Raw genomic sequence first — 12,718 nt, 5'->3', positions numbered from 1 at the left:
CTGTCCTTTTGCCCCGAGGCAAACGAGATGGGTCGCCTCGAAATGGTAGTAGATGGACGAGGTGGAGTTGTCGTGTGAGGGTGTGTGTAAGTCGTGATGTTCAAAAGAAGGGCAAGGACGGCTCGAGGAATAGCCGAGTGTCGTCCCAAATACAAATATATGTCGAGTCACTAAAAAAAGGTATAAACCGAGACGGTATGAAAGAAGAAGAAAGAACCACACAAGCGCGCCAAAAAGTCAAGTCGACACGACTGCCGATCGTTTAAGACTGACTGTCAGAGTCCTGGAACGAGCGAACGTGGGTGAAGGGTTGAGATATGTATGTTCCTCCACCGGGCCAGGGCGATCGACGGATGGGGCTCCAAAGATAAACAACTCGATAGGCGGCGTCCTCGCAGACTCGCAGAAGAGCCCAAGCACCCAGCACTAATGTTGGTGTGGACGTGGACCGCGGTCCCCGACGAATGCCAGTCCTCCTCCATGCCTTGTTTCACGAGACCAGGGTCCAGGGTTACGTGTGGATTAGGCTGACAGGGATGTACGAAGTTACTTGTAGGACTTGGGAACCAGAGTAGGGTGGGGGGGAGGGGGGACACCGGGACCCATCTTACGGTACGGATACCTCCACCGCTACCGTGGTCCGTGTCTGTGGGGGGGAAAAGAAAGAGGAAACGACGGCGAGCGGATTCCAAGTGGACTGCTGGGTCACCTTCAGATGACTGTACACAGTGTCAGTATTTTTATTTTATTTTATTTTGGTGGGCGACAGAGCCTGGATCTCTGTGGGTGCATGTACCATACCACATAGCTAATTACTCGGGTAGTACTTCGTGGCCAGCCAGAGTCCGGTCCTGCACCTGCACCACGACGTTGCTTCTCACCCAGTACCCGTACTGTGAGGGAGGGAGGGGGTGCGAGAGGCGCAGCAAAAAGTTGACGATTGTCTGCTAATTCGGGCACTGACCACCCATCCCCATCCACCCGTCCTTCGCACTGTCGCTTTTACGAGATCCTCTCACTGTACCTACTCGGTACGAATACATGGTACAGTCCAACACTGGAAGCGACAGACGAGGGCCATATCAAACAGGGTGGAGACACGACCCCCATAATGCGCCAGCCCCAAGTACATATGCCCTAGGCCCTAATGAATTACTGTCCGAGGTTGGAACAGCAAGAAAATGTTATAGCAGAATGGCGACTGCCGGCCTGGTATTGTGGTTGGGACAGTTGCTGGAATTGTATCCATGCCTTTCTCTCTCAGGAAGCTGGGACCTCCGGATGACTGTTCCGGTGCACGTAAGGCGACATGTCATTAAGAGACCATTTTCCAACCATTATCATGTTGTTTTATTTCCTGGGCTGTTGTGATATTATGATTATTATTCTGGAAATGAATAGGCTGCTGGACTAGTTCTAACTCTCGGAGAAGTGGACGTTCGTGGGTTTGTCTATATTCGGACGTACGAAGTAGGTACGGCCGTTGAAAAGTACACGCAACACTAATACGTAGCCCCCGAGCCCAATATGACTTTTTAGCGCTGCATAAGCCCGAAGCTCTCGTGTGTACATACTTCGTACTCTGGTAGGCGACGATGTGACAGGATGGAGGAGAAGCAGTGGATAAACAAGCATGCATGGTGCTAACTAATACGCCTGTGCTCAGATGAATAGCGCCAGGCCACACAATTTGCATAAATGATGCCCTGGGCTACCATTGGCTCGGGAAGGTTTCTGTGAGCGCGTCGCCGGCCAAGTCCAAGCTCGTCCAACCGCGACACGGACACGACCATCCATTCTTTTCAGTCGTCTCTCTGTGACCAACGCAAAGGCATAAAAAAAGAGTGTGCGAGCGTGCACTAGTGCAGCGCTTGTGCAGCTGGGTGTCACCCCCGCCGCCTATTGCAAACCATTGTGTAGCTAGATGCTGCCGATCACTTTCTCCAACCAGTCTTCTCAACTCGACTGTTGTTCCGTAACGGCCTTTCAATTTCCGCCACGGGCGCCCTCTCGGATTACTCAGATTACGAACAACCAACGGCCGGCCTTGAACCACTCTGGCGGGTGCGTTTCTGGCGCCACTGTCCTCTGGCGGCCAAACAAGCCCGCGATCATATCAGGATACGTCCTTAGAAGGCGGTCCCCGTGATAGTGCTCAACCCATCGAACAAGCAGCGAACTTCCCCTCCATTTGACCCACCAATAATTACCGCCTGGCTCTTGACTGGACCTCTGCTCTGATAAATGGGGCTCGCGGGTTCGCGTTGGGAGGCGAAGTTCCTCCATCAACATTGACACATTGAGACAGTGGAAGTTGGGATGTGAGGCAAGTTTGAGGAGGCCGCCTTGAATGCCTCGGTCTTGATCTTGGGCGTTAGATGTTCATTGTGACCGCCTATCGTTGATCACTCGTCTTGTACATAACGCTTGCGAATCCACTACGACAGTCGATGGCCAATGAACCGAGAGCAACCCAAGGCGCAACGTAAAGAAACGCACAGCACGCGTCATTTTCCCTGACTGTCACTTCATTCCTATTTATCGACTTGCCGCCCAGCACTCGCGAGGGAATAGCAGAGACTCGCTTGTCATTCGACGCTTCGCATCGCGCGTGAATTTCATGGCTGAGACTCGAATGTGATACATGTTCTGTGACAGTGTTACTCGTAGGATTCGCCGGCCAACTTGTTCAAAATGCGATTCAACCTTCACGATTCGCCACACAAGCCGTCGTACGGACTTCCTCGTGGCGGATTGCGGCGGGAACGAAGTCCAGGCATCCAAATCGTCTTAAGAGTTGGGTATCCGAAAGAGGACAGATGGGCTCTGCTTGCGACATGACGAAACGGAGAAGGGTTGCATCGCGGCCATCCCCGACCTTGGCATGTCATATTAAACTATATCACCGACACTTTCTGGCATGCGATCCTTCGACGGGTTTCGTTCGATGTGCTGGGAATCCGCGTTTCGGGAAGGTCGCAGAGACGCGGACCCCATAGGCAGTACCTACCTACCTAAGCCTCGCCTGTGGCCTTCTTGATGCACGTGGATCAAAGTGATGGCGGGTCGAACCGTTTCATGGCAGTGAGAAAAAGTAAGAAGATTGTCACAAATCGTAACAACTGTGCGATTTGTGGGCAGCTCCTCATTTGGTATCTATGTAATTACAACGTACTGAATCCTCGTGCAGAAAAGCGATGGATGGCTTATCGCAGCCCATAACGTGCTGTAGGGCTCTTTTGCGGCGTCTCTTCACATCGCGATAATATTATATAATCTCATGTCGTGTCTTATATGTTAGCCCCGGTACAGATACACAATATGATATATAAGACTGTAATTACTAAACTGCTTGGTCCCTTCGTAGGTATGATAAGTCAGATATGGTGAGTAAGGTGCGATAAGATGTGTAGATATGCATTCGACTTGCCTGTTGCTGCGATAGTGTCTACTATTTTGTCTTGAATGTCGTGGTTTTCATAAACCTGTGCCCCCACTTCGACTGAGGAAACAGCCCCGCCCTGACGGCTCAAGGACGGATGGAAGTTACATACAACGTACTGGACGCTCTGCTCTGCTCATAATCCGTCGCATCTGAGCTACAAACCGATCAGCGAGAAACCCCAAGTCCCTCTGCGCCGTTCTTCTCTTCTAAAGTTTCTTGACGTACAATATGGCCATCGCCGTCTTGGAGGGACTGCCGTTGCCCTTTCCCAGAATGGCCATCCTCTAGCTTCGGGCGTGGCCTTGCCGCGATATCCGTTTTAGGAGAGATTTTGAAACATAGATCCGATGCTAGTGATAAACCGTACCTGAACGAACCAACAAGCCACACGACGCCGTCTGATGTCCGGTCGAAGCATTGCGACGACAACCCATCAACGGCCTCATTTTCCCCTCTTTTGCTGTTTTAGGCTATCATCCTCCACGTCCTTTTGGCGATGCACGAAGCGTTACATACAGAAAGGCGGCTTGGACACGAGACCACGGCGTCGGTACGCATCCTTAGCCACATCTGGACAAAGGGAAGGACAGGACCCGTTGAGGGGGGACACGACGCCTACGATGTTGTCGGCCATCCACATCGACAGAAGCCCCGGCTCCTCTTGTGGCGGCACGAGGCTGCCTGTGCTTTCAGTTTAGGTGTTGCTGGCGCAGGCCGTCCCTTTCGTCCCATCGTCCGTCGTACCATATACGAATAAGATCCGCGAGTAGGTACTGAGCAGAGACACCACGTGCGCCCTCGACAACCCCACGACCTCTCCCCATCTTCAAGCCATCACGCTCTTGTCGCCTTGAACTTCCGCTTCTGTAGGTACGTAGGCATTCAGACGCGGTGGACCGCGAACATGGCTTAGTGCGGCCTTGATGAGTGCCACGGGGTTGCATTGGTTTTTATTACATGCTATGCACCAAATTTGAGCGGGTATGGTGGCTCCGCAAAGTCGTGGTAAATTCGGAGGCCAGATACTTCGAGACTTTTGCGGAAACACCATGTCGGCTCCGCATGAGTCCAGTAAAAGTTTCGAAGTGCAACGACCTCTAACTTACCGAAACCTTTTATTCAGACAGTCACGAGCAGTTGATCGAACCATACATGGCCCGAGTGAACAAAATTTGCATAATTATCCATACTTATACGTGCTATGCTATGATGCGTAACGAATGGGTCCATCCTCCGCGATGTACCTGGATCCTGCCTAGTCTGAGCACATTTTCGTGACTGCGCCTCAAACTCGTGCCGCACAAGCATATATTGTGCTCGACACACCCTGCATTATTTAGGCTCGTCTCGGAATGGAGGGACGGGTCGACGAACACACCAACGCTGCGCACTATGCATATCTGTTATCTTGTGCTTGTCTAGTGTATCGTACTTCGTACTGTTGCTTATCCCCTCCTCATCCTTTGATCCTCCCAAACCAACGCCTATGACTGTACTCCGTATGTCTGCGAACACGGCCACTGTTTGCCTGAATAGGCAGCTTGTCGTCTTTCCTAATCCTTCTGGAAGTAATGGAAATTCGAGTTCCACAACCGCCAACGAACGCATTCCCGCTCTTCTGCGAAATGTAACGCTCAGGAAACGATTCGCCACATTCAATCCCAAACAACCTGGCTGGATTTGCATCGTCGCACGTGTACTTGGTAACCATCAGTGCCGTGCTGTCTAGAGCAAGCCCGAGATTTCCCAGAACTGTGCTTACGTATACTCGGCGGGGCTCGCGTACCTTGCATAGGTACTGTACAACGTACATCGTACCTTATGCACGTACCGAGTGGACCAGCTGGTACGGTACTACGCCGTGTATTCGTTCTCGGGGACAAACATGCACATATTAGGGTCTGCAGCGGCCCAGGTGCTGCAGGAACAGAGAATCAATATGCAGGTACGCCCACGCTTTCTCACGAGAGTCCTAGGTAGGTACTTTGTACAGTATGAATCTGCCGGGAACTCCTCTGCTCCACAGTTCCCGAGAAGAAGGATCCTTTGAGGCAAACTCGTTGGAAACCAAGCTCGCTTGTTTCACCAGTGTGTGCCGTGGCGAGTTCGTTGAGGGCAACGAGCCCTTCGTAGGCATTGTTGGCTTCTAATGGTCGCTTCCGAGGTATGGCTTCGTACAAAGAACCACCACTCGTGCCAATGCTGAACGAGGTACGTTGTACAACGTACAACTCAGTGCTACCTATATCGGTCATGATCGGAGAACGACTGTTGGCCCTTGCGAATATTCTCAATCTGCCAGGAGCGCATACAACGTACAACCGTACCGATCGACAATGGCGGTCTGGGAGGATCTTCTCAGCCGCGAAGCCCGCAGAGTCCCACCCTCACCTCACGTAATCTCTGCAATGCAGGAACGTGGTGGACATGATCCATTGAGTGGCGGGGCTGCTATTCAAAACTCTTAAGAGAATTTCACGTGCGCTGTCTATGAAAACGATCCAACGTGCTGGGTCCGCGAAGAAGTTTTTGTCATATTCCAGTGTACTGTACCGTACCCAACCTACAGTGGGTAAGGTCAATGGGAAGACAGCTGACAGCTCGGTCTAACAAACACCTCACGAAAGTGTTTTTTCTCTCTTTCCCCGACGCGACCAGCTGACAACTATGTCTCCTCACCTCCCATTTCTGAGGATATCGGGTTGACCGACCACCTACAAGATCATGCCAATCGGCCAGAAATGATACCATACGACGTACCACGCAGGTGAGGGTCAAGAAACCTATCAGTCGGGTCGATGGAGGAACCCAATTCAAAAGCACCCTTGTACTCAGTAAAAGTGCAGGTATCAGTTTATCGTTGCTGCACTGTGGACGGGGCAACAAGGGAGGGGCTGGAACGATTGAGCGGCCCGGATGGTAGCCGCGAGCATGGACCTGGGGCTAGGGGAACCCACGTACAGCCCACAGCGGGGACCAGAGCCAGGAACGGGTGAATAGCCCGAGGACAAGAAATGCCCCGGATTCTGTCAAGCGGCGCTGGGTCCCCCTGGTCGCCAATTTAAAGCAAAGCACCCTGATCGGCGGTACTCGGAGGGACAAGAAAGAAAGAAGAGAGGTGTGTGGCCATTGAAGCCTTTTAGCCTGATCAAGCGGGCCATGTCATCTCATAATACGTACGTTGTACACGATGGACTGTTGGCGGGGGAAGTGGTTTCGCTTGGTTGGGAGGGAATATTCTCTGTGCCGTGATTCATGCGCTTCTTGCCTCTGTCCGGCCTGCTACCCCGTGTTTCCGGGGAAGCAAAGAATTCAGTTGACCTGGACAAGAGCATCACGTGCGCATCATGCATCATGGGAAAAAAAAAGAAAATGAGCACATTTGGGGGAGGAAGGGAAAACACATGACGGGCCCTTTTTTTGGTGCTGTGTTGTCGATCTATCAACGAACTATCATGCTACGCATACATAGTGTTGCGCCACTGCACTATCTACAACGATACTACCTACTGCGGAACCTCTTAACGGCAATCAATACCCTAGTGAGACATGTACGTTGTATGCAAGTTGGGTCAGTCTCGGGCGAGGTCCGTGTTGTCGATGAGTTCCGAGTCTTGTGGAGGGTTTGTCTCTGATAGTCGGACGAGGAGCTCGAAGGGCTTTCTTCTTCTTTTCATGGTTGGCCCACTGGCCGGCAACTTCAAGGACTCTCCCGGTTCACCGGTGCTATTCTCGGCGGGGTCCATCCAGGCCTCTTGGTCCGTGGTGCGACCAATGGGCACTGCACAGGTCCTGGCCCCGGCTCTGGCTTGAGCGTATTGTACGTTGTATGGGTACGTTGTGCGTAGGGACCGCAATCCAGGCCAGCAAGACAAGTCGAGAAGTTTTCACACACACAATCGTTCATTGGTTTCACCCCTCGGCTGCCTTTACTAGCTCTCAAAATAGTATGAGCTCGGTTAAGGCAACGTACCATCGTCGGTAAACAGACGAGGAGAACAGAACGTTATTGTGGACGAACCATCTCGATCCTATCCGTCCGCACGGCTCCTCTCCTCCCCCATCGCGGGAGGAAAGCGTTCGGCCCGCGGTATTGCCAAGATAGAGCATCAAATGATACGGGATCGGGTATCGCAAGTCGGTGAGTTCATGGGCAATCTCTTAAAATGTCGATAAAAACTCCGATGTCTTGGATGAGGTGCCCTGGCCCTTACCCTTGTTGGTAGCTTGCGACGTCTACAACGTATTCTCTAGTAATCGCTTTTAGCAAAACGGCCATCTTATTGCGACGTACGCATCTCCGCCCGTCCGAGCGATAACTGCCGGTTCCTTAGAGTTAAATTAAACTGCGTGGGTCCGGGGAAATTTGCTACGCTTCACTAATCTGCTCGGGGAGCTCTTACAGCACTCTTTTTTTCACGACAAATCACAAAATTAACCATTAGTGCAAGATTTCCACGGACCTACTCTAAGGACAGGCTGCTACCGATAGGCCAGGCTGTAGGCTGTAGACTAGCCCCCGGAAATTGACATCCCTCATACGTTGTACTTTTCATACGATCCTCCACATGTCCTGTCCGAACCTAGAATGGACACGAGACAGCTACAGCTACAGCCTGTGGCCACGAGGCTCTATGGAGCTCGACTGCAACATGGTGCCATGCCAATTGCACGTGTCCAGTTAAACAGGCAGTGGGTCGACGTTCCAGTATTCCCAGGCCCGTCAATCGGACAAGGAAAAACTAATATCCGTAGTAATAAAAGCCACATAACACATCATGAATCCGTGATCCAGAGATACATAGGTATATACCATGTACGAACGACCCGACATTGACCAGAACAAACCTCGTAACTAGCATGAGGAGGTCGTCTGCCTTGGATCACTCGTGATACTACGTGTGAGACGCGATGATCAAGAGATGGAAGTGCAGAGTGTGAGCGACAGTTGCGCCGGCTTTCATTGGCGCAGGTTGAGTACGTTGTACTCACTCTGCAGGTCTCAATTGCTCTGACCGGGACGATCCTGCTCCCCTTACCCACCCACCATCCCGAATAAGGGAAGGCGGATTGGCGGCAGATGCAACGATACATTTCGAGGTTTTCCCATGTTGAAACTCTCTCTGTCTCTGTCGTTTCATTTTCTACAAGTGCCGAGACCGGCTTGGGGGAGAGGATCGACGATCAAGGTGGCGACGTCAATCGTTGAGAGGAGCCGGGAACTAAGAGGATCTGTATCCAGGATAAAACAAGAATGGGAGGAAGGGGAAGGCTATGAAGCATACGTTGTGATTCCGCTGTTGTCAGCCCTGTAAAGATGGGCAAGCAGCGAGATCGTTTCGCACTCTTCGACCGAATCTTCACTCTCTCACACTGCGATATCAACATCCCGGAAACCGGACAGGTACAACGTACAGAGCTGGTACGTCTTGTGAGGGAACGACTGAGTGGTGATCGGTAACAAGTTCTGGGTCTCTGTTTATTCACCGACCTTGGGCCATTCCCGATGCGGATGGTGAATAGCCCTAGTTTCAAGCACATCTCACCTGTGGTGCTCTGCAGGTTCTGCTTTGGTTCTTCGCGCCCATTTCAAGACAGCAGACGCGTGGCGGACATGCGCATTGTGATTTGAGGCTGAAGAGTGGCGAGACACGGCAATACCTACGAGACACGGATAGCGGACAGCGGGCAACGGACGGCGGAACAGTGGGCATGGGATAGCGGAAAAGGCGGAACAGGAAGATGCCGCTGCCGCGCGCAAAGGCCCTCCTCTACAACGTAAGGCTTCAATGTTGTCTGTCTCCCCTGTAAGACAAGAGGGTCGCTATGGGTCGGTCAGCCAACCTTTTTTTTTTTTTCCTGCTTGCCCAGGGTGTGTCGTATCGTGTCCTCATCTCGGACAATTCAATTGGCAAAAAGGCGGGCGAGACACACACCGTTCGCCACCGTCGGAGCCGCCTTGACCAACACTGTCCCATAATGCGAATAATAAGACCAGGCGAGAGAAAAAACGGAACGGCCGTCAATGCGCAACTCCCGTCCTGATGTCGCGACGAAGAAGGATCCACCCAGAGTTTTTTTTTTCTTCAATGCACAGATTAGTGGATCTCGGGTCTTATCCGCGGGGCCACTTGGGGCTACACGTTTCTTCGTCCTGAGATGAGAAGTGACGAGCACGTGTTGCTGAGCGGTGAGTTTCTGGTTCCTGGCTGGTTCATGGCACGTGTACGCTGTCTCCGTCGAGATTTCTAGGGGATCAGTCGGTGGAGTTGAGCACGAGACGTTTCTGCAACCAGACTTGGGACCATGCGTGGGGGGACGACATGCCAAATAACCATTGGACTGCCGGATCCCCGGAAGAGTCCCTTGTGGGTTGTTCTCAGATGACTTGACGGCGAGAAGAGCCACAGTTTACTGTACATGAACTGCTGGGTGCATTTGCGGATGCACCTGTATCTTGGCAATTCACCAATAGAAGTCACCGAGTGACAGATCATTCATTCTTGGCAATGGCTCGAGAGTGAACGGAAGGATATGGAGAAGTGATGTTATCTCGCCATGGGCGAAACGATTCTCTCTTCTGCCATGTTCCCGCCCAAGAAGCCGTTGCCAGTTGAGGAATGGAAATGAGCCTCCAGTTTTTGTGCAGAATTTTCCGGCTCCAACCTGGCCGGACAACGAAGCAGCTGGCCACTGCCTCCCCTGCCTCTGCTTGCTCGCGTGCAAGCGTCCACCTCAAACTTAGACCAGGCCTTCGAATCTGTTCCGAGGTCTCGGTCAGCCAAGGCATTGATAGATTGATATGTGCTGTGCTTCACTGTGGTGCGTCCTGCGGTGCTCCTTTCAAAAAAGCAACCAGGATACTCTTGCCTTGCTGGGTGAACGGGATATTCTCACCGGCTGACCGAGCCAGATACCAATGGTTCTATTTGTAAATACAACTGACGGATAAACGTTGTTTTTGCCCTCGTGCTTCCGGTCTTGCCCCTTTGGCATATCCGTGCCCCTCAACGTGCTCCTATAGCGGTGAAAGAGAATGCCCGTCTGGTAGTAGTGAGGGTCGTCTGAAAGAACTTGTTCAGAGCCGACGCCTGGGCATCGGCAGTCAAGGTATTACGTGTATCCTGGTCCAGATGTGTGTGACACGGCATCATTGGTAGGCGATGCGCTTTACAGATAGAGAAAATCACATAAGTACAGTACGGTGTATAGTGCTTGGGGTTTTGGTAGGTGACAGGGCCGCCCCGCAGAATTCTCGACCTCGATGTTTCGTTTCTGCGGTAGTGACCGAACGCCGGAGCGATACCAGTACGATGAAGGGGTGAAGAAGGCCGGAATAGAGGTGGTGAACTTCCAATGCCGGCGGGCGTTGCTGTCGGTATGTTGTCTGTTGGTTTTCGAATATACCGGAGAGTAACTCAGACTAGCATGCCGACAAGTGTTGGCCTTTGATAAGTTCCAACTTGCAGTTCGCCAAGTAGTAGTGCTGGGAACTTGGAGTGACGATGCTTGCGAGATGCGACAGCTGTAGCTAAGGAGCGTCAGCTGTGTATTGCCCATCGTGAGACCCGAACGACTAGAAGATATAGCTGTTGGCTCTTGAATCAATGAAGGAAAGTGATACCATCCTAATGGAGTTGCATCGTGAGGCATGCAGTGCAGAGGGGCAGACTCGAGGCCAGCGTAGCTTCAAGATGGTTGGATATAGATATATCATGGTTACTGGTGTCGGCGTAAGTCTCTCACACTCTGTAGACTTGCTCTCAACTACTCGAGTTGCCTGCTGTTGAAAGACACGGGCGAGTCAGCACATATACATGATGGTCTCTTTCCAGGTACATAGAAGGCGTTCCCCCAGGTTGTGGGGGGTGGAGGGAGAATTGGGTGTATTAGTCGCGGCGTTGGCTCTAAGGAAATACAGAGGTCAACTCGGCATTTATCAGATGATCAGATGCAATCGTCCCGATATATCACAGGGCTTGGTTCTCTCGTGCTTGGTATTGATTTACATTAGGACCAGAACATCGTCAGGGCAGTGGTCGAAGCAATCATACCAGCAGCAAAAGCTGACATATCTCCCCGTCCTCTCTCCTACTGACACACGCCATGAATCAGTATCAATGTGGCATCTGGAGTACCTTCCGTGCCTGCCTTGCCCACATGCCACCCGGAGCTTGCACGCCTCTCGAGACGTTGGCGGAGTGTAAGAAAACCCGCTCAACTCGATGTCCCTAGGACTGAATGGTGCGGTTTCCTCGTAACGACCCTCAAAGTGGCCTACAACGTGTGACCGCACCTGGGAACCGCAACGCCACATGAAGATAGAATAAGTCGAATCCGGGCGCCGGGTGCCTATAACCAGGTCACTCCACATGGGGCCAGTCGTGTTTTAAGATGCAGTAACGAAGGAGAAGAAAGGCACAATGGAAAAGAAGACGTCCTACTGGCCCAGGATATCGAGAGGCTAGGCGGCTCTTCCCAGTAGGGGCACCAGGTCGGAGGGGCTGGCGTCCGGATCATAGCCATTGCAGCGTAGGATTGGATCGGGCTGATGATGGGTTTCTTGAGCTCTCGACGGAAGGGGTGAAGCGAACGCCCGACGAGCACCAGGGGCGCAGGCAGGCTGATCTTCGTCCCCCATACACGATAACCTATTCGAAGCTGTCGCCGCGTTTGGGTTGACGTGGGAAACAGCCGACGTTCAACACGAGGCCAGTGCCGACGAAGAGCCATACAGGCCCATGGTTAGTATCGCCGCCGATCGACGGCCACCAGAGATAATGGAGGAACTCGAGGAGATCAACCTGGTGATTACAGCCAACAAAGGGATTTCATGGCCCGACTTGGCCAGCGCCTGAGCCGCTCCAGTTCCAGTTGGCCAGTATAGTGTAGCCTAAGTTATATTGCCAGAGGTATTCGACGTATTCACGGGGCGGTTTTTATTTTTATTTTTTGCAGCATAGAGAACAGGGGTGAGGCTCTCAAGGGTTACCAACAGCGACCCGAAATCAATGACAGGGACAAAGGCCCGAGGTGGAGGGATAGAAAAGCCGACGCATCTCGGCAGGTTAGACTAGGTCTTCATCTGATTCGGAAAGCAATAGCCATGGTTGGCAGGCGTTGCTGGGGGACATGAGCAGCCGTTGTCTGCCGGCATGAGTACAGACATGCAGGGGAGGTCTGGCGGGCCGAATAGACAGCCATCACACTAATTGGTATGGTTCCTGTGGCCTAAGACGGTTGTAGTGAGGCAAAACAACATATGCCGTGGCT

General features: G+C 52.2%; 6 protein-coding genes across 6 annotated transcripts; 3 read left to right on the top strand and 3 right to left on the bottom strand.

Moving 5' to 3' along the window:
* Positions 1-100: 100 nt before the first annotated feature.
* ACRALDRAFT_207910 (uncharacterized protein) lies at positions 101-1,132 on the bottom strand (the record flags this gene model as incomplete). Its single annotated transcript, XM_071022350.1, has 9 exons — positions 101-170; positions 223-268; positions 291-426; positions 450-527; positions 568-630; positions 674-719; positions 768-778; positions 858-947; positions 1,049-1,132. The coding sequence occupies 9 exons, from the start codon at positions 1,130-1,132 to the stop codon at positions 101-103; spliced, it is 624 nt and encodes a 207-aa protein (XP_070877797.1).
* Positions 1,133-1,194: 62 nt separating this feature from the next.
* ACRALDRAFT_207909 (uncharacterized protein) lies at positions 1,195-2,241 on the top strand (the record flags this gene model as incomplete). The annotated part of the gene is made up of 9 exons (XM_071022349.1): positions 1,195-1,229; positions 1,265-1,293; positions 1,323-1,364; positions 1,415-1,490; positions 1,558-1,619; positions 1,675-1,816; positions 1,864-1,885; positions 1,921-2,125; positions 2,153-2,241. The coding sequence occupies 9 exons, from the start codon at positions 1,195-1,197 to the stop codon at positions 2,239-2,241; spliced, it is 702 nt and encodes a 233-aa protein (XP_070877796.1).
* Positions 2,242-2,285: 44 nt separating this feature from the next.
* On the bottom strand, positions 2,286-2,997 carry ACRALDRAFT_207908 (uncharacterized protein; the record flags this gene model as incomplete). The annotated part of the gene is made up of 6 exons (XM_071022348.1): positions 2,286-2,395; positions 2,440-2,630; positions 2,665-2,706; positions 2,741-2,789; positions 2,818-2,874; positions 2,907-2,997. The coding sequence occupies 6 exons, from the start codon at positions 2,995-2,997 to the stop codon at positions 2,286-2,288; spliced, it is 540 nt and encodes a 179-aa protein (XP_070877795.1).
* Positions 2,998-6,900: 3,903 nt separating this feature from the next.
* ACRALDRAFT_207906 (uncharacterized protein) lies at positions 6,901-8,504 on the top strand (the record flags this gene model as incomplete). Its single annotated transcript, XM_071022347.1, has 11 exons — positions 6,901-6,916; positions 7,013-7,056; positions 7,084-7,260; positions 7,294-7,354; positions 7,410-7,586; positions 7,644-7,663; positions 7,713-7,751; positions 7,962-8,100; positions 8,135-8,167; positions 8,241-8,334; positions 8,366-8,504. The coding sequence occupies 11 exons, from the start codon at positions 6,901-6,903 to the stop codon at positions 8,502-8,504; spliced, it is 939 nt and encodes a 312-aa protein (XP_070877794.1).
* Positions 8,505-8,582: 78 nt separating this feature from the next.
* ACRALDRAFT_207905 (uncharacterized protein) lies at positions 8,583-11,005 on the bottom strand (the record flags this gene model as incomplete). Its single annotated transcript, XM_071022346.1, has 15 exons — positions 8,583-8,667; positions 8,731-8,754; positions 8,791-8,812; positions 8,843-8,888; positions 8,933-9,001; positions 9,042-9,079; positions 9,129-9,216; positions 9,290-9,339; positions 9,382-9,486; positions 9,577-9,693; positions 9,723-9,901; positions 9,936-10,077; positions 10,112-10,257; positions 10,302-10,536; positions 10,636-11,005. 15 exons carry the CDS (start codon positions 11,003-11,005, stop codon positions 8,583-8,585), a joined length of 1,716 nt encoding a protein of 571 aa, XP_070877793.1.
* A 47-nt stretch (positions 11,006-11,052) lies between these two features.
* On the top strand, positions 11,053-12,641 carry ACRALDRAFT_2017685 (uncharacterized protein; the record flags this gene model as incomplete). Its single annotated transcript, XM_071019896.1, has 14 exons — positions 11,053-11,142; positions 11,184-11,248; positions 11,281-11,303; positions 11,339-11,526; positions 11,561-11,646; positions 11,681-11,729; positions 11,771-11,793; positions 11,828-11,926; positions 11,968-12,077; positions 12,140-12,252; positions 12,297-12,318; positions 12,409-12,478; positions 12,544-12,587; positions 12,619-12,641. The coding sequence occupies 14 exons, from the start codon at positions 11,053-11,055 to the stop codon at positions 12,639-12,641; spliced, it is 1,005 nt and encodes a 334-aa protein (XP_070877792.1).
* Positions 12,642-12,718: the final 77 nt, after the last annotated feature.

Source organism: Sodiomyces alcalophilus (assembly GCF_042370955.1).
Source record: "Sodiomyces alcalophilus JCM 7366 unplaced genomic scaffold ACRALscaffold_2, whole genome shotgun sequence".
NCBI lineage: Eukaryota > Fungi > Ascomycota > Sordariomycetes > Glomerellales > Plectosphaerellaceae > Sodiomyces > Sodiomyces alcalophilus.
This window is presented reverse-complemented; position numbering and strand designations above follow the sequence as displayed.